Source organism: Vanessa cardui, chromosome Z (assembly GCF_905220365.1).
Source record: "Vanessa cardui chromosome Z, ilVanCard2.1, whole genome shotgun sequence".
Lineage (NCBI taxonomy): Eukaryota > Metazoa > Arthropoda > Insecta > Lepidoptera > Nymphalidae > Vanessa > Vanessa cardui.
In genome coordinates, this window is record NC_061154.1 from 9603394 (window position 1) to 9624551 (window position 21158).

A 21158-nucleotide genomic window follows, 5' to 3' on the forward strand; every position below is an offset into this window, starting at 1 on the left:
AGAAAACATACAGAGTTTACTCTTTTTCACCGTTTTAATTACAGAATATATTGGTAAACAACTATTGTTTTTATTTATATTCTGCCAAAAATTCAATAAATCCTAATTCCTCGCAGGTCTTATTAAAAATGGATGTGAAATCTTATTATAGAAATGATTACCTATTAAATTAAGCAAAATTAACAATGTTTTAAATCCTTTAGTTCTCTTTATAGCTTAAGTAACTGGATACTACTTAAACATGTCTGAATATATATGTAACATACATGAATTAACTATTCCTTTTGTTTTACATTCAATAGAAATATATTCTGTTTTAAATTTTTATTCTATCACATATTATTTTACGGATTGCTTAAGAACTTACATTAGGATTTTGGTAGTTATATGTGAAAAACAAATGAAGGATTCAGCTTGTTTTGTCGATCGCTTATACATAAGATATATAATAAATATATAAGATATATAAGCGATCCACAGAGATAATTACCTTCTCTCGTAACTTTCAATTGATTAAAGCTATTTAAACTGGGTTCACGAGTAGCCATGCTATAGCCAATAAGTCAAGAAAATAATCATAAATCAATTTTATCAAAATAAAAGAAAGTTTTGGTTAATAGTTACGCACAAATATATATCAGTAAAGTAAAATGAAGATATCAGTGAACCCAAACGTCAGTAACTTCCCACTAATTGATTAAACACTTGCAAACTATTCGCAAAGCGTTAAGTCAGATATACAAAGTACTTCGCAAACGTAACGCCTGACCACGTTGAGTAATTAGGGTCTGATAATCATTTGCGGAAACCTCTAAGGCTTTCTGTTATTTGAAACGTTTCCTTGCTTCTTTTTGATTATATCGTCTGATCTTCGGAGGGCTAATTAAATGGTAAGACTATATTTTAATTACGTCTTTATTCTGGAGTGTTGAAGGTGATCTACATTATTTAATTTAGAAAAGAACTCGTTTGCCATACCAAACTCCGTACCACGTGAATAAACATTTCATAGTTTAATATTATTCCCTTCTATATTTCACGGTAGTTTTATTTTTTTGTTTGCCAAACTTTTCATAACCAAAAAATTATGTTTAAATATTTAATGATTTTCCTAAGAAAACGAAAAAGTATACATGCGTTTAGTGCGTTTGTTTAATCAATTATATTTTTTTTTATAATTGATTATACAAATTATACAATTATAAATAATTAAAAAAAATGATAAAGTAAAATAATATTTATTTTTGTAATTATTTTTCTTATTTATTAAAATGATGATAGAAGTACATCAATCGAAGTTTACGAGAAATTTTTATATAATTTGTGCTATTCTTAAATTATTACCACTCAATCCTACGCATGCGAGCGTTTATTTCAAGAAATAACCCACTAAAATAAATTACCTTTTTTCGAGACGAAGAGTATTAATAAAAAAAAAATAAGCTGACACTGAACCGAAGTGGTCAGAACACACAAATCTCCCAATAATTGCAGATTAAAACCTATACGAACCACAAAATTGTAATATGCTTTTTTTATTATTATTTATTCACTTATGCACGGTGATGAATACAAGGACATTAATATGCCACATTCGTATCCATTAACCTGCAAATGGAATAAGCTTTATGCCTTTGACAACCAGTTGTATAGTTACTACTGCTTAAGTTATTTACACTATTGAATGTGTCCTTTATATTTTTATAAACGTACGTATTTACGTATATGTACATCTCGTTATACAGTGAAAGCTATACATTTTCAGTTCTTTTACTGTAAATTGAAATCGAACAGCTCTTTTGTGACAGTGATCGAATTACATAATTTCTGCTCCACTTCCCTCCACCCTCGTACTTTCGTGAAAAAGGTCAGGTGCGTAATGGACAAGTAGAATACGGGGTTCTGTCTATTCTCTACTATTATTATTTATAAACAAAAACTTCAAACAATAAATTATAAATTGTATAAAAGTAATAAGGGATCCTTAACTATTTACAGTACCAAAACAAATACATATCAGGAAAGCAATTCGGAAAATTCTTTCATTCTTCTAAAACAAATGTGAGTAACTGGCTCAGAAAACGTCTACGTCTAGGGAAATGATTGTTTTATCGAAATGTTCGTCGTACGTAATTTTATTGCCCGAGGTTCTACAATGTGAATAATACTTGTACATTTTTTTTTAAATAGAACTTACGTATATATTTTTAAATCAATAGTATTGTTCTTATGACACTTTGTTACGTCACAAAAAGAATATATCTTGTTTTTCGTCAAAAATATTTTCGGCTATTTTACATTCCCTATTAGATATAAATACATTCCATTCATTATTTATTATTCGAGAAATGCCATAAATATATATAACTGCTTTGTCAAGTCAATTTTAAATTGCATTTATTTCATAACAACTTGTTGTTGTGTTTGCTCCTTATAATACTTCTTATCCTAATAATATATATAAGTTAACTATGGTCACTCAGACTTATTATCCTTATAATTAATATTAGTTAACTATGGTCACTCAGAAGTAAAAAATAAAAATAACATTTTATCCAAACAAACATATAATTCACTTTACTTACATTAAATTTACTTTTGAAAGCCATGTCATTAATACTAATTAAAATGAACAGCCAAATTATGAAATAGAATGTTATTAAGAAGCGTTGAAATTAGAAAGAAGTATCTCTCGAGTTTCAAAACAAGAACGCAAGCCATTTATTATCCACTATTAGAAGATCTTGTTAAGATCAAAATAAAATTGTTTATTTCCTTTTTTATACAGTAAGATTCGTTTACAAGTTCTAAGAGATCGAGAATGATATTAAATTTACTTTTATATTTAACTAGTTCTTATTGGGGTTGGTTGACATGTATTAGACAAAAAAGTAGCCTACGTCTTTCTTTGGAGTTCAAGTTTGCTTCATAAAAAATGTCATCAAATACGGTTCAGAAGTTAAATAGTGGAAGAGTGACAGATAAACATATACACAGAGTAACTTTCACGTATATAATACGCGTAAAGAAGTGTAGATTTATTAACGGGAAAATATTCAACTGGGGACATAACACGATTATACCATTGGTTACGTTACGAATAATAACACAGTGAATATGTACATTAACAATATTGGATACACTTCAATAAGTAACATAACTGATCGTGTATTAAAGTAAAAGAATCTCAGAATAAGTTCAGCAAAGGAAAAGTTTTAATGAATCACCTGAAATTCTTGGGAATCTTCCTCATTTCAGTCATTAAAGATTAAATTCAACAAATTATTTAAGGATTCTTTATTCGAACGATAATTTAAAAATTTTATCACGACAAAAAATCTATTCGAAACTAAATTGATATAGAAATTTATAAATATTACGTTCGTTATTTCACCTAAATAGAAAGTGCCAATACATCGTATTTTTGATTTACTATTTGTAGAACGAGTAAGCCAATGCTACGATGGACATATTATTTTAATTTCCAGGCACTTGGCTGAAATGGGTAATGGTTACTTGCGACTAATTACTATCAGATGACCCTTGTATAAATCTGTCTACCTTACAACAAAATATCATCAGCCGAACCATAATGTTTAGGTACTTCCCGTCTAGGTAGGTACCACCCTATCATCAGTTATTCTACCGCCAAACAACACTACTCAGTACTCAGTATTGTTGTGTTCCGGTTTGAAGGGTGAGTGAGCCAGTGTAACTAAAGGCACAAGGGACACAATATCTTAGTTCCCTAGGTTAGTGACGCATTGATGATTTAATGAATAGTTAATATTTCTCACAGCGTCATTGTCTATGGGTAATGGTGACCACTTACCGTCAGGTGGCCCATATGCTCGTCCGCCAACCTATACCATAAAACAAATATTTTATATTATTTAGTATAATAAAATTAGATGTACCGTGCGTACAAAACTTTCTTATTATGTTAGGCAAAGTAAAAACTACTGTGGTAGTTAGGTTCGGAACAAAAAACAACCCAGATAAGAGGGAATCAACAAAGAAACTTAGCAGCTATAACTTAGAGTTTTTTTTTAACTTTGTTTATTCGCTTATAGTTAACCTAACTTATATTCAAAGCCTGGAAATGATCATTTAATTCTGAAGATGAAAGATTCACTATAAAGTCTATTAAAAGTTTAACATTATTTTTTTGCTTTTGTTACGCAACGGGTATTGCTGTCTCTTCTAGAAGCCGTGTAAGACCGTACAAACATATTGCCTACAGCAAATCACTCTGAGCAGTTGAGCAACAGTTGTAATCAGTTTGTGTTTGTTCCTCGTATTAACGTTATGAGATACAATTTCTTATAAAACTTTTAATATTTTTCACGACAATAATTATTGAAAAACGACAGTTTATATATTTTTTGCGTTTCATTAATAGTATGTTCGTGTGTATGCTTAGATCTTTATAATTACGTAACGTATTTTGGTGCGATTTTTTATAATAGATATAGTGATTCAGGAGAAAGGTTTTCTTCATACACAACATAATAAAGAGACACTGATCATTTTAGAAGTACATACATGACCGTTTTTAGGCTTACTTTGCTGGACTGGCTTAACCCTACGAGATAGATCCAAAATAATGTACTACAGTATTGTACACCCTTAAAAGTGATAAAAAAAAACCATGGTGGTCGGTCTATCTTTAAGGGATAATCCACAATAAACAATTTTATCTTTTACTTTTTACAAGAATAACGTCTTATTTTCGAATCGATTTTAAGCAATGCAGATTTAATCCTTAACCTTCGATAAACATGGTCCGATACAGTGTTTAATTTAAATGAATATTTTCGAAAGTATTACGGTTTTATATAATGTATTGAACTGTATTTTGTATTGTCTAACGTCTGTAGTATTGTTAGTATCAGCATGGCACAGATTTAAGTGATCTTACATACTGTTACTTATAGTAATAAATCAACCGCGAGTAATTAGAATAAGAATGATTGCTGGTAGTCTAGTAACTTTGGTTTTATTCAATTTGCAATTTACATTAACCATCGCTAGGAACTCTTTAAAAACAGTTTTTAAAAGTTAATGTACATCATTCGACTTATGAAATAAAAAGAAAGTTATCCGAAAGTTCTTTTGTAACTTTTTACTAACGTTTTGCATAGAAAAAAATATATTTTTTGTTGTTGTTTTGTTTAATCTTTATTTCTAAACTTTTAATTAATGTTTTTAAAGTTATCGTCGAAATTATTTTTCATATAAAGAAACATTTAAACAAAGAACTTAGGAAAATATTGTTTTTCTCGTTAAAATTAATATTTTTTCTTCATAGAATTTTTTTAAGAACTATGTGAATTTATTTGAAATTCGACGTCAACTTATTAACGTGTCAGAATTTATGCTACATTATATTACTGACGACTATATTAGTTGGTTTATTTATTTACGAGATCATATTATAAACTTCTAAAAATATCAGTGTTTCTTTACTATATTGTTATTTATTTATTTTATTTATTGCTTTAGAAATACCATCGACATATTCACAAATCATATTTAGGAAAAACAACAAAAGAAAACTTGTACAGTGTGATACACCATTACAGGTATTTACATTTTACATTTTACAACTTACATGTTAACAAAGGTAACTAAACACTATACATATATTATATACAAAAACTTCCTCTTGAATCACACTATCTATTAAAAAAAAACGCATCAAAATCCGTTGTGTAATTTTAAAGATACAAACATTCATTTGGACAGACAGCGGTAAGTGATTGTTTTATACAATGTAATACTGATTTAACAATTGAAGACGTCTTTTTGTAAAACTTGTACATTTGCAGTCATAGATTCGAGGCACTTAGAGATTTATTGCGTTTCGGCTTTATAACTACACTTGGAACTACACTTCGTAGTCTGGGCCGTTTTCAATTTAAACTATTGACGTGACAACCGTCGCTTCATATGCGAAACAATAGCGTAGCAATATATATTAATATTGTAAACGTAAATGTAACTCTGTCAGTGTGTGCTTCAAACAAGGAAGGCTACTTTTTTGCTTGACACGTGTATCACGTGATAACCAATACCTTTAAATACAAGCGAAGCCGCGAGCGACTATTAGTAAGTAAATCTCATATATTCTATAATAAAAAACTGTAACAAGGACGTGTCTATCCGTAGTCAGCATCGAGACGGAGATTACCATGCAGACAGTTTGTGAAAACATTTTTTTCCGTCTATCCGTTTGCGTGATGCGGTAGCGTGACTGAATGAATTACAATGAAAAACAATGTTCGGAAATTCGAAATTTAAATTTGGAACCATTTGTGTTTATAATTCATGTAGACGTAATTACAATGTGTTTACGGAATTTTTCAACCAACGAGCATAAGACGTATAATATGATAATATTGTTACATTGCTCAGACTTCCAACACAATGTCTTTTTAGAATTTTATTTTTGACATATAATTTCGCTTCGCTACTTATAAATTCAATGTAAATAACATCTACATTCATATAAAATATTTTTCCAGCTGTATAATCCATTATTAAGTTATATCGGGAAAAAATTATAAAAGTTTTAATTAAAAAAATTATAAATAAAGATGTTTATACACTTTTATAAAAAACAGCATAGGTAAACGAAAAAGTGTCATCGTGTTAGTTATTTATTTTGTTTAATATAATGAAACAAAATTAAAACTATAAGGAAATAAGTGAAAGTCTAGCTCAATAACTCGAATTGGAATGGCCCAGTGGTTAGAACGTGTGTATCTTAACCGATGATTTCGGTTTCAAACCAAGGCAAGCACCACTACATATATATAATGTGCTTAATTTGTGTTTATAATTTATCTCGTTCTCGGCTGTGAAGGAAAACATCGTGAGGAAACCTGAATGTGTCTAATTTCATCGAAATTCTGTCACATGTTCATTCTACCAACCCGCATTGGAACAGCGTAGTGGAATATGTTCCAAACCCTCTCCTTAATGGGAGAGAACTTAGCCTAGCCGTGGGAAATTTATGGGCTGTCACTTTACTTTACTAGCTCAATACAGATACAGTCACGAGAGAACAAAGGAAATTTAAAAAATACGACATGTTAGTGAGGTTCCAAGTAAGGATGTGCAAATACTAAAGGTCGTGCAATCAAAGTCGGCGTGCCGCGGGCAAAACTCAAACACCAATCAGATCTTATTCAATTAAGCCGCCTTAGGCTCGGAAGCCGCGGCTACTTTCGACTTGGAATTAGCTATTTGCAAACCTTACGAGCCACTTGTAACTAATACAAGAGCAAAATGTTACACAAAATACGTTGCTAAAATACTAATGATAAAATTTCGCCCTTAATTCAATAATGACTGCCAGTCATTATTATTTAATTTACTTTAAAGTGTAAGTGTCTCACTCACGTCCCGTTTTTAAAAGCTTTTCTGCACCCGAATAATCCAATTACTTCTCGAAACGACTATAAGCCCAGTTCCAACTTTATCGAACAAACCGTCGACATTTTATTCGAGTTAAATGTTCATTTATTCTCAACTTGATCTCAGGTCAGGTTATACGATGTCCATTACCCTATAACATATATAACGTATATATTCTCATAACGAGAAATTAACCAAATCTCTTTAATAGAATTTACACTGCGGCATCTCTACTTTCTTGGAGGAGCATTTCAAGAGGTTTCGAAAATGTGAGTCTCGAATGATTGATACCTGTAAATAGTATAACATTAATAAGTACGTTTAAAGAAATGATGTTTGCAAAACATGTTCACGGATATTAAACGTCGATATTACTTCGGCGTCATAATGCTCATTTTACTTACAAAGAACGTCGTATAGCTAATTATCTGTCGTAAGAATTGAAAGAAAATCTACTTGTTGAATTACAAATGAAATAAGCACGTCTTCATAAATGTATTATTAAAAAGACCGAGCACTTACTTTTTATGTGTGTATAATTTATTTCATTGGAAAGCAATACCTACCTACGTAATCTACATAATTATAATGATTTATTTCTTCTACTATTCATTAAAGACGTGATAGATAGCTTTGATTATGCTAAATAATTAAAACATTTTCGATAAGTTGTTTGTTTGAATCGTACGTACTTAATCCAGACGGTGATTCTTTTTCAATTGTTGCTGATCAGCCAAATAAATCAAACAATATAACATTTTTATTTAAAAAAAAAAGGTTACAATATCGAAACGACCTAATTGAAAAGAAATTGTTAAGTCTATTCACAACATCGTTTAGATGTATCAAAAAGTATTGGGAATAAGGTTTTAAAATGTCAGCTCAAAGTACTCTTAAAACGAGTTTTAGTATCCTTTTCGCATGCAAATCGGATTACTTTCGTGTATCTTGTTACGCTATTTTTATTTGTGTGCTTTTATTACTACACCTACTCAACAGAATGATTCAAATGTAAATTCACAATGGTCTATTAATCATAGATAATTTGTAGGGATAGAGATTGTCTGACAATATGGCCAGTACATCCCGAGGGATGTCTCTGATCCTGCAATCCACCCTGAGCAATTGTTTACTTGGTAAAGTCAAATAATAGCGGTAACTGCAGCTATTCTTGAGTCAACTTTAAATCTATTTTAACGTCGATAGTTGGAACCATTTCAATATCGAGACTTATCATCTAAAGCTGATGTCTTAAATATTAATAGCGTAAGCCGTTATTTGTCGCAGTGATTAGGGGACGATAGCTGCACATAAAAAAATCGCTTATGGTCACATATTGAAGAGACTGTATCCGGAGATGTGCAAAAAAACGAATATTTAGAGTAAGATGAGTAAACATCTCGAAATCGATTTAACAAAGAATTAATTTTAGAAAGTGATAAAAGATACAGGCTGTTTAGAGAACTTTACTACAGTTTTATAAAAAACAAAAAAAAAAACGTAATAATTAAAAATAAAGTAAATTGATATAGACAAGCTCCTATTCTACGTAAAGTAATGTATACTATACTATTTGAAATTCAGTGAGTTTTCAATGAAATGAAATCAAAACTAAACCTATCATATGTATCGAAATTCCTGAAAATCTTTTAATACTAATAGAATAAACTCGAAGTTTCGTGGGAAATATTATATTTGATCCTTCTTGATAACAGTGTATAATATTATTAACTAATCTAAAATATATTTATATCCCATTAGCAACAAGTCCAAAAGTCCCCATTTCGCAAGCTGCATTACCGCGCTTAATTTGTTAAGCTATGCATTAGACCAACTCGTCTAGCTTGTATCTCCAAGCTAGAACGAGGATTATATCCCTTGTCTCCGGCAACTTTAAAGCCCCATCTGATAACCGTTCGAGTGGGAAATTATACGTTTATAACGAGTAACAGCAAACAATTTAATATGTGATTCGATCAGTAACTGCGTTTAATTGTTTATAGATACAGACGCAAAAAATGAGTTGTTGTGTCTAGCTAGCTAGCTTTCAGTTTCTGACAGTCACATGCGTCACCTATTTAAAGAGTTAACACCGTCTTTTATCAATTGATGCTGTAAGAAAAAATAACCATTCCTTACGTCACACCATTGCGTTATAACACTTGGGGTACAGTCACACTGGCTCACTCAACAATAACAAACAGCAACAGCTTGTAAATTTACTATTGGCTAAGGCATCCTCTTCCTTTGGAACATATTCCACCACGATGTTCCAATGCGGTTTGGTGGAATACACAAGAGTCAGAATTTCTATAAAAAATAATTACGTGAATATTCAGTGGTACTTGTGCGGGTTTGAACCCTCAATAAGTTAAGATGCACTCGTTATAACCACTGACCCATCTCAGCTCTATCTGATTCTCCAAACCGGAACACATCAATACTAAGCACTGCTGTTTGACGCCCAGATGGACACAACGGTACCGAGTAAATTTTTATTATTAAAACTTTTATATTAACCATAAATAACATTGGTGTTAGATTTACATGCTTCATAATACTTCAAAAACGTACCGAGCGAGTTATTAACGATGAATTATAACTCCTAAAAAAGAACGAAGCCTCCGCTTGTAATAACCACTTAAAAATATAAAACAGGGAAAGGAAAAAATGTTTTCCAAACCTAACCTGATTGTATTAAACAACTAAGTTTTATTCGTTTTTTGTTGTTTCATGATAAACATCGTTGGTCTGTATGACCTCGATAAGACCTTGTTGTGATCTATTTAAATCCGATGAATAAATTTATATTACAAATGGTCAAGTCGACATTGACAGTCGCCCGAAGAACACTGAAATGCTAATAGGGAGTCGCATTAAGGTCGCAACTGTATGTCGCTTTATCCTACTGAATTTAACATTAGCTGTTTTTTCTCAGATGTTTCTCGATTATCTGTTCGAAAATAAGTCTTATTCACGCGTAGACTTAAACTATGAATCTGAAAAAGGTTTTAATACCAGAAATAAAAATATGTCCTTTAGCGGCAAAACATAATTTGTTATCAGGCTGATTTGTGAGTATTTTTGCTGTAATGGACACATTCAGATGACTTGATTGAAAAAAGATTGATAGTAAAAAAAGGAAAGAAAGAAAATACATATACTTTATTTTATTTTATTTTAAGAACAATTTCTTTCCTTAACCTATTACGTATACAACATTCTCACGATATGTGATATTAAAAGCAGGTAATTAATGTTAAAAGTGCACTGATGTCAATTATTATATAAATAAAAAGACCTATTTCTGCATAATATTATTTTTGCATATATATTTAATTATTAAAAATAACATTACATTTTTAAGTCATCTTCTGGGTAAATTATACTCTTTTAATACTAAAATCATGTAGTAATTTATACTATTAATTATTATTGAATAGTATTAACAAGTAATTCCCGACCTTTCAACAAAATAAACTCTTATCAATATAAACAATATTGTTTGAAAATAATAAACTTCACTTACTATAGGTTTATAGTATAAGTTAATTTAAATTAAAACTGATTATAAATATAAACATTTTTTTGCCCTATTAATCCGCAGGCAACGAATAAAGAACATATTAAAAAATTAATCTTAATAGTTTAATATTATATAAAATTGATTAAATAATGTATATCGTATTATATGTTACGATATTTTTGCGAGGGAGTAACGCACCTTTTTCCGAAAACAGAAAAGAGATCCAAAAAGGAAAAATTGGATACAATCATAAATATTTCTTTGGACAATACAAATACTTTTTACATATTAGGTATATAGAACACAGACCCTCGGGCGTAACTTGATTTGCTGCTGTTTATTTACGAATTATATATTATGTAGTGTAATAATTGTTATACAAAGTAATTAACGGCAAAACAAATAATGTTTAATATTGCGCTGATGGAAATCACAGTTAAACAATTGTAATTATATTTGGTAATCTCTGAACCATTATTATCAGAATATATTATTAATTGAAAACGTCCATTACGGGAAAAGACATTTATATATTACATACAGACCGTTCTGATTTTGTATTGGCGACCAAACTATTATATAAACTTCACATTAGTTCGATGAAAGTTAAAATTTCCAAAAAAAAACATTTCTTAATGAATGCTTTGTAAAACAGATACAGGCCCAACCGTTTGTAAGTATAGCTAACCTAAAAAACGTAGTTACGATTTTGATGCGGATTTCATCATCAATAAGCACGCTGATTCAAGAGGAATGTTTATATGATATTACGTATATATGTAGTAGAAATCAATAAAAAATTCTACCTGTCTTAGTCGGTGAAAAATAAGTTTTTTTTTACGTTTCTTTTGATATCTTAAAGTTGTGTATAGATAAGTTTATTATTATGATTATAGGCGTTTGAATCCAGGATAGAAATCTTGTACTTTGTAAAGTAATTAAACCAATGTTTAGTATCGTAAGCATAAATCTGTGTAAGAACGGGATAGCCGAACTAAAATCGTGTTTCACGTCATTTCTGTTCCGGGTTTATAAACTTCAATGATATTCTAGTTTCGCTCCGATTTTAGAAACATCAGTTTGACATTGCTTGAAAAGTTCTGAGAAAGGTTAGACAAACATTTGGCTACTTTCCACTGCACTGACGGAATGCAATTGATAAATGTTCTCATACCACAATTATTACTGAACATTGCGGGTTAAAATCCGACTTATTACTGGATTTGTATGTACTTATTTGTGTCAATTATGTATCTCGTGTTCGATAGAGAAAAGAAACATAGTGATGCACTCGGCAAGTGAAGGCTGAGAAAGTGCCACATTTGTTTTACACGGATGTGCATTGGAGACGCCCCAAAACTACATTTCCCTGATTTAGCCTAGCTAATTAATTAAGTAAACTGTTGTAGTAAATAATCGTATTGTCTAGTTTATTCATTGATTCCTTTTTATTATTGTTATAAGTGCTAAAGCGTTTATTGAAACGGAAGTTTTTTACGCAGCAAACGGACATAACAGTTTTGATAGAATTTAATCTGAATTTCTTTGTCCTTTGTATTTCTTGAGGACTTGAAATAGTTTTTACATTTTCTATTGTCAATTATTTTTTGAAAAAAGTATGTGACACATTCCTGTATTGTTTGTAATGTGTCATTATTATTTATTATCCATTGGACACAAGAGTAACGTGACGGATGCTACGAAATTTCGTCAGATGTCCCAAGACTGCAGGTCTTAAAGTGAAAACTCGTAATTTTTTTTTGTAATGCAAATCTTTTGCAAATCCAAATCCATGCCTTTTTTTATTTTCTTTCTCTCAGAGATTTGGATTCCAGGAAGATTAAAACTTTTTAAAATTATGTATTTGACTATAAATTGAACGAATTAATGAATATTAACTCCCAAGTTACATTACTTTATTACTTACATTCGACTTAAAAAATTACCGCTCTAACTATAAATCAGATTAATATGAATTTAAACTTTATATAGCATTCCCAAAAACCCATAACTAAGGCACGGGAGTTTTATTTGAATATTACATGTTATTAACTACGTATCGTAACCGTGGAATGTTAAATATAGGTTCCATATGAATCCATATGAATTATGAAAATAGTTTAAGCCTAAAATATTAAAAGAAGAAAAGATGTTTATTTAATTATTTGGGTGGTGGTGGTGACCACTTACCATTGGGTACTACAGTTGCTCGTCCCCCTACTGTGTGTAAAAAAAGTTTTCTTTTATTTTCATTATTAAAACATTTTACGTGGAACTTTAAAGTTACACAGGTATTTCTAGGGATAGGATTCAATAGAATTTTTAGCCTAATGGCTTTTGGTTGTGCCAAGCAGACACAGATTATTTCACCAATGTCACATAGGTAAGGGCGTATGAGTGTTCGTTAAAAAGAAGCCGTTTTTATTTATTTTATTCTGAAATGTCTTTGAGCTAAAAGTAAGAAATCTTTTTAGTTATTTTCTGTAAAAATGTGCTTGATAACGATGAAGTTATATTGTAAACATAGCATAGCGAGTCGATGATTTTGTTATTCAAATTTCTATAAAAACAAGTTGGAAATGTAAAATCTCCTTAAGCAAAAGAATAAAATGATCAGAAATGGCATTTGACTTTATATGTGTCAATATTATAAGTCAAGCGAAAAGTTATAGGAAAATTTTGTACAAAATTATCAATTACAATTGGAAATAGAATCTAATATAGTAAATATACAATTCATCTGGCATTCATAAATCCTATAGTTTTGGTTGAAATATGCTACTACGTTTGGTCGTCTATTTTCTTAGTGTTATCATAATACTTAACGTATCCTATACTATAGTATCTGTGGGTTTTTGTTTTCGTATAATGAAGCTTATTAAAAATCCATTAAATGTCAGCAGATATTAACTTAAGGAAAGGTAAGAATAATTATTTCAATACTACTCACGACTTTCGACCAACTCACAAATGTTTTATCCATTACAGCAGTGTTTTATGATTATACAGCATTATTATTTTTCGGAAGACGCTGCGATCATTGTTCTTACTATTTCCTTCATCATGTGTAATAATAATAATAAAATGATTAATGTATGTACTATGCACTAATAAGGTGGCGATTTATAACATTTTCAAATTGATCGGACCAAGTTCAAATGGTGGCTTTTGCCGTTCAAATAAGCAATTTCAAATTATTCGTTATACGTTTTCTAAGCATTCAATTAAGTCCGTTTACAACGAAATGACTACAAAACTGTGTTTATTGTATTGTTTTTGCGTGTTTATGCCTAAACGCCAGTTCAGCATGATAAAAGAATAGAAGCCAATTTTATTACAATAAATTTTATTTATTTTGTATACATTTGGAAATGAAATGATATTATTATATTTATCGATTATAATGTATGATATATTTCTTGTATGACATCATACAAGAAATATATCATACATTAATCGATAAATATAATAATATCATTTCATTTATATAGATATTTGTAAGATAAGCTACGAAACGAAATATATAAATGATCAAAAAATGGTTAATAATACTTAAATTATGAACACTTAAAATAAATAATTAATGCTTTTTAATATCTTAAATATTTAATTACGAAATAGTGTAAGAAATTTATTTAGTAGACGAATTTAAAAACGTTTTAATTAAAGCAAGTATTTATTAAACACTGATTAGGTATTTAAATTATATGATTTGAAACCAAAAGGACTACTCAGATCTAGCTCTGATTTTGTGCTCCGCGTTAAATACGTAGGTTCACTGAAATGAAATATGAAAAGGGAATATTGTACAATCCGTGTAAAAATACTGAGTCTCTTTTAACTTAAATAACAAACGAATATTGAATTAATTTTAAACTCGAAGTTGTTATAAATCTAAATTCATTTAACGCAAAAGATTTTTATTTTCAATTAGTGTAAATCGTAGTCCGTGTTGATGTAGTTTTGAAATCTAAATCATCTCGTTCTGAAATCTACATATTTGTAACTGAAATATCGTGAATTAAATTTAACATATATATTAGTATATCATAATATAATTTAATTAAAATAAGACTTTTTAGTATATTTTTTTTTCAAAAGGAATAAGCAATACGTCTTTGTGTAACAGCTCATTAAAAAAAAATACAAATATTCTACGTAGCTCATGTTTCCATTTCTTGATTTAACGATCATTTCATTTCTCAGGTGGAAACTGAAGGCGGTGCCGTCTCTTCATCCCCAGCGCTTCCACTCTGTCCGGCTGGGAAACCGGATGTTGACGCACAACCATTGCTCTGTGAAGGTTAGTTTTTTTTTTTAATTTAAACTATACTATCAGTTATAATTTGACAAATGATCTTATGAATCTTTAGAATGGTTGGTAGACCAGGCTATATGGCGCCTCACTAAATATAATATTGTTGTTTACTAAAGGAGGGCTTACTCTAAAAAATATATTTGTTTGATTTGCCATTTTATATGTGATTTAATATAAAATGGCAAATCAAACAAATATATTTATATTATAGATGTGATATATTAAGGCTTAATAAGATTTTAGATGTGATTTTAGATGTGATATATTAAGGCTTAATTAGCACATTTAAAATAGATAATTCTTGATACAGAAATTCTTATTTTTAATGCATTCATTCAATACTGATTCAATACATATTCAATCACATCTTATATGATAATATCACACCTCAGATATTCGTTAAGGCATTAAATGTGCCCGATAATCAGTGCCTTTAAGTATATATATTTATATTTTCATTCATATAACTAATTCCTTTGGTATAATGTATCGAACGCTCTTAAATGACCGATTATATGGGCTTACGTTTATTTAAAAGGTTTGCATTATAATGTTTAATAACAAATTAATATACAAATAAAGCATAATATAGTTGACAGTAAAGTAAACAAATGTAAATAAATAGCAAGGCTTCATAATTCCGAAACATATTTGTTTATCACACAATATAATTTTACATTTTATTAATACAGTATTTTAATAGTTTGACATTCAATATCCAGAATATTATCCCGTAACTTGATTATATTGAATTTAATAGTTCCAGCAAATTCAAATCGAAAACTAAAATAAATTTTAATTAGAAGTAATAACGGTACCACCAACACCCAGATAACATGGAAAACTAATGAATTTTTCTACATCGACTCGGCCGCGAATCGAACCCAGTACTTCGGAGTGGTGATAATAACCGATTTTCAAACCACTGGACCAAGGAGGTCGTCGTTAGTTTCAGAGTTGGTTTTTTCAATATTATTTTCTGTATGTTATCTCAAAATGATTGTTATAAAAGCCCGCCTGGGTAGGTACCACCCACTCATCAGATATTCTACCGCCAAACAACAGCATGCAGTATTGTTGTGTTCCAGTTTGAAGAGTGAGTGAGCCAGTGTAACTACTGGCACAAGGGACATATCATCTTGGGAACTACCCAAGCTTGGTGTCATATTGACGATGTAAGGAATAGTTAATATTTCTTACTGCGTCATTGTCTATGGGTGATGGTAACCACTTTCCATCAGGTGGCGCATATGATCGTCCGCTAACCTGTACCAAATAAAAAAATATAAAGAAATAAAAGATAATTTTCACTTCTTAACCTTTCAGGTGCATTTATATTCTGAAATGCTTATAAACGAATGTGTTAAATAAATAAAACTTATGAATGCTATTTATTATACTAAATATTAAAACACAATGTGATCCAGATTAATTTCACTTTATTATTAAATTGAGACGAATAATATAAATCAAGTCCATCAAATCTGGTCTGGAGGCACCTTTAATGTTATACTCTACTTATAATGTATATAATGAAATTTGAATATATTTGAATGATAATCTAAAACTACAAGGACACATTCGAAATACCTAAAATGATCTCAAAATTTATGTATTAATTTATTATTTATATTAAGTCGATCATTGACACCTGAGAGATTATTTTAACAGAGTTTTAAAGTATCTCACTATTGAAAAGGCTAATTTGATACGTCATGAGTGAATACGCTTGTATTGGAAAAGGAATCCTTGTCAGGTGCTATTAACGGCGTATATTTCTAGCAACGACGAGAAGTAGCAATTTCTGAAAATACAAAACAATTAAAAATGTGGTCATTTTTAACATACAATTCTCACATATTCATACATTACCCTTCATTATGCCGCAACATTTGCTGAGGTGGCCCAGCGGTTAGAAAGCGAGCATCTTAACCGATGATTGCGGGTTGAAATCCAGGAATGAACCACTGAATTTTCATGTTCTTAATTTTGTGTTTATAACTCATATCGTGGGGTTGAAGGAAAACATCGTGAGGAAACCAGCATGTGATTAATTTCAACGAAATTCTCTTACATGTGTATCCACCAACCGCATTGCAGCAGCGTGGTGGAACATGCTCCAAACCGTCTCCTCAAAAGGAAGAGGAGGCTTTAAGCCCAGCTGGGGGAAATTTACAGACTATGTGACGTACAACTTACAACACGTAGCTATAGTATACTATTGTATCCACTATCATTAAGTATTACAACATCAAGTTCAAAGGAAACAAAATACAATTTTAGCCTGTATGTTACGTTCCAAATAACATGACATAAGTCTAGGAAATTGTCTAACAATTTTTATTTAATACTGCTGGTATCTCGTAAATCTAATCGAGCGCGGCTTGTGACGACATAGAGACTTTGTTGTTAAGCCTGCATTCTTATGTACGGCCGACTGTGGCTTAATGAGTTATTTTACTCTGTGGTACTATAATAGTTGAATTTTATTAGATTTATAATGTAAATATATTTTATGTTCAATTACATATGCATAACATATGGATTTAAACAATGACATTTCTAAGCTTCTAACAAATATAAAACTTAACATACTGTCCTACAAGAATATGTATAAATAATAAATAAATAAATAAATAAATATGAGACAACATCACATACATTACTCTGATCCCAATGTAAGTAGCAGAAGCACTTGTGTTATGGAAATCAGAAGTAACGACGGCACCACAAACACCCAGACCCAAGACAACATAGAAAACTAATGGTAATCTACATCGACTCGGCCGGGAATCGAACCCGGGACCTCAGAGTGGCGTACCCATGAAAACCGGTGTACACACCACTCGACCACGGAGGTCGTCATCACGGTTTATTCGTGTTGATTAAAACAAATATTAGTGATATAAATCAAATATTGGAACTAATGTGCTTTCTTCTATTAATTTAAACTGATTTAATTACTAGCTCGTCCCGGCTTCGCACGGGTCGTCATAATTTTTTTTTTTTATATATTGTTGTTTTTTTCCGACATTTTTAACAATTGTCGTTCTACTTCAACATATATTTTTATAAAAAATAAAAAAAACATAATAATAACCTTCCTAGACAATGAATCTGTAAGAAATATTAACTATTCCTTACATCGTCAATGTGCCAACAACCTTGGGAACTAAGATGTTATGTCCTTTGTGCCTGTAGTTACACTGGCTCACTCACCCTTCAAACCGGACCTACCACCAAGCCAATTAATGTAAAAAGCAAACCGTTATAGAAATCAAAAGGTCAGCACAATATGTGCATCGCGTAACACGTATAATTATAGTAATTCTAGTAGGGGCTGTTTAGACGCACGATCCAATTAACCTGACTGAAAGTCGGAAATCTTGTTACATAATAAAATTACAGTTGACTAATTCGAGAGGTGTGTCACAATATATTGAATGCCATGACATTTGTCCAGCTTACGCGTGACCGTCAAAGCTTATATAAATATAATGAATTGTTTATTGCAAAGAAACGAAATATAAACCTTATTGAAATTCATTAATTGGTTTTTCAAAAAGTATTTTATTGATACTGAAATTAATTTCCATATATTAAATTAGGCTTATAAAACACGCTTATAAACTTATACTTACTAACCAATGTTTCAACACAATTGGAGTAATAGTCGGGGATCGAATAAAAGAAACTTTTTTTTTATATTTATATGATATAATTAAATCTGATATTATTTTGTTTAGATTTTCCATTAAGGAACACAAACTAATTCCTATTAATATTTTAATATCAAAGATGTAGTAAATATAAATAGTAAAATTTTATTGTTACAGCCAGTTATTTCCCAACTCGTTTCACAGCGATTGTTTCGTTACACGTAACTTGGAATTGGCGATATCTTCTTGACTATTCATTTGGATGATATTTTGTAAAAGGCAATATATTTTAAATATTTAATATATAAAAGTGATATATTTATTTGAATAAAGATGCAGATTAATCTAATCTGACATAGATAAAAATAAATAGCTCTTATGAATGTAATTTAGTAAATTTAAGCGTCAATGGCGCAATGGTTTACGGGCCTAGCGATGTAAAAAGTCTTAGAATCGATCTAGACCGCTTGGGCTATAGTCGTCAAAACAAGTGACTAGCTTAAAAAGGGGGGGGGCGGCGGGGTTAGAAATATTAGTAAATCCTTCATTAATTTGGGGCGATGCTAATATACTTTTTTTAATATTATGAGATGTTTTTTTTTTGATATAGCTTATGAAACCCATGTAAGCATACTATAATAATTGTTTGGAAAAACTTCCATCATAACTCAGCTTTCGTTTTGTTGATTGGAGACCATATTAAATCCATTGAATGGTTTCTTCTAAACTGCAGTACGCAAAGAATAAGTAAGTAATAAGGACAGAGGTGAAAGGTTTCACATTTATTTTACTCTATTAATAAATCTTTAATATCAATAATACAAGAGATTCGTACTCAGTTCGAGATAGACAATATTTAAAAAATATATATATTTTGTAAAGATTTATTTTGTATAGAGCTTGAAGCTTAAATTTGAAGACAAATTTTAAAAGTATTTCTAACTAGCGAAGTCTTCCATAGAACGGGTCTCGCATACGTCAACACGTTTGAAATAAATATTTGATCTTTCGAAGTATTTGATGTTGGACGAGATTTACAAAATTGTTAGTAGCCCAAGAAGGAAATTGCATTTCGCAAGAGTTTCAAACAACAACTCAACAGCTCGTTAGTTTAACGACAATAACAGCGTGAACTTTGTGATTTGTTCACTGTGATATAACACAATATTGTGTTTTTTTTTTTAATATAAATTCTGATTATATGACATTTTAAAAGTTAAACCAACCGATCGAGATTGACACGATTATATTTACAAAAATAAAAATTAGGAGTGCTCATATTTTCATTTACTAATATCTTTTTATTTATATTCACCCTAAATAAAGCTCGCATAAGGAGTATTATTAAAAATTAAATGAATAGATGACGCAAAAATTTAGGGATAGCAGTTGATATTCATACAAATTCAATTGTAAGCAATTATCAATATTTCATGCGTTTGAAATGTAATTCATCTATAATCCATCGTCTTTTATTAAATTAAAATGTACATTTGAAGTATTAATCTATCTATCGATAAAAAAAATCGCTGTGTTTTTGAAATCGCATCACGCATACACCAATGAACATTTTACCATGAATGTGGTACTTTTGTATTTAGCGTGTTTCAGAGAATTTTTTAGACTAAATATTATTATACAATACAAAATTCAACGTATAACGTAGCCAGAGCAACGCGTGGGCCGGAGCTGATAATATTAAAAAAATAATTTGTTATTCCAAAAACAATGTAGTCGTTTTTTTTTTGTAAATAAGCGTTCTAAATTTAAAAAACAGTATGTTTTTTATTAAAGAGTTATTTCCTCATACTGACAGTGCATTTACAGCCTAGCAATGAAAGATAACGCGAATTAATTAAAGTGTGTTCCTTAATCAAACAGTTATTATCTTTGGTACACGGTTTAGAACTTTATAGTTTACAGCAATTTGTGATATTTGAATTACCAAACTATTATATTCAAGCTATAGGGGTTCATTCATCGTTTATTTAAATATAGCAGCCAATGCTTATATGTAAGTTATCTTTTAATTTAGTATTTGTGTAAGTTTTTGTAACGGTTTTCTCAAAGGGATTGACTCTCAACTCAAAATTAGGAATCAATTTAATTGATGATTTGTTTTTTTTTTTTGTTATAGCGTATATGTAATGTATTTTAACAAATAACTCGATCACATAAAATATTGTGGGTTTCTGATTAGTGATTGTGGTGTGTATCTAATCGATTTGATTGT

The 21158-nt window shown here is 30.1% G+C and overlaps 1 protein-coding gene across 3 annotated transcripts in view; it reads left to right on the forward strand.

Annotated features, from left to right (window-relative positions):
- The window catches only part of LOC124542941 (adenylate cyclase type 6), a 215638-nt gene that overhangs the window by 106652 nt on the left and 87828 nt on the right, over window positions 1-21158 (forward strand). For all 3 annotated transcript variants that reach the window (XM_047120888.1, XM_047120890.1, XM_047120889.1), the window contains exon 4: window positions 15155-15251. In XM_047120888.1, the coding sequence (XP_046976844.1) occupies window positions 15155-15251 (97 nt within the window). The remainder of the gene's footprint in view (window positions 1-15154; window positions 15252-21158) is intronic.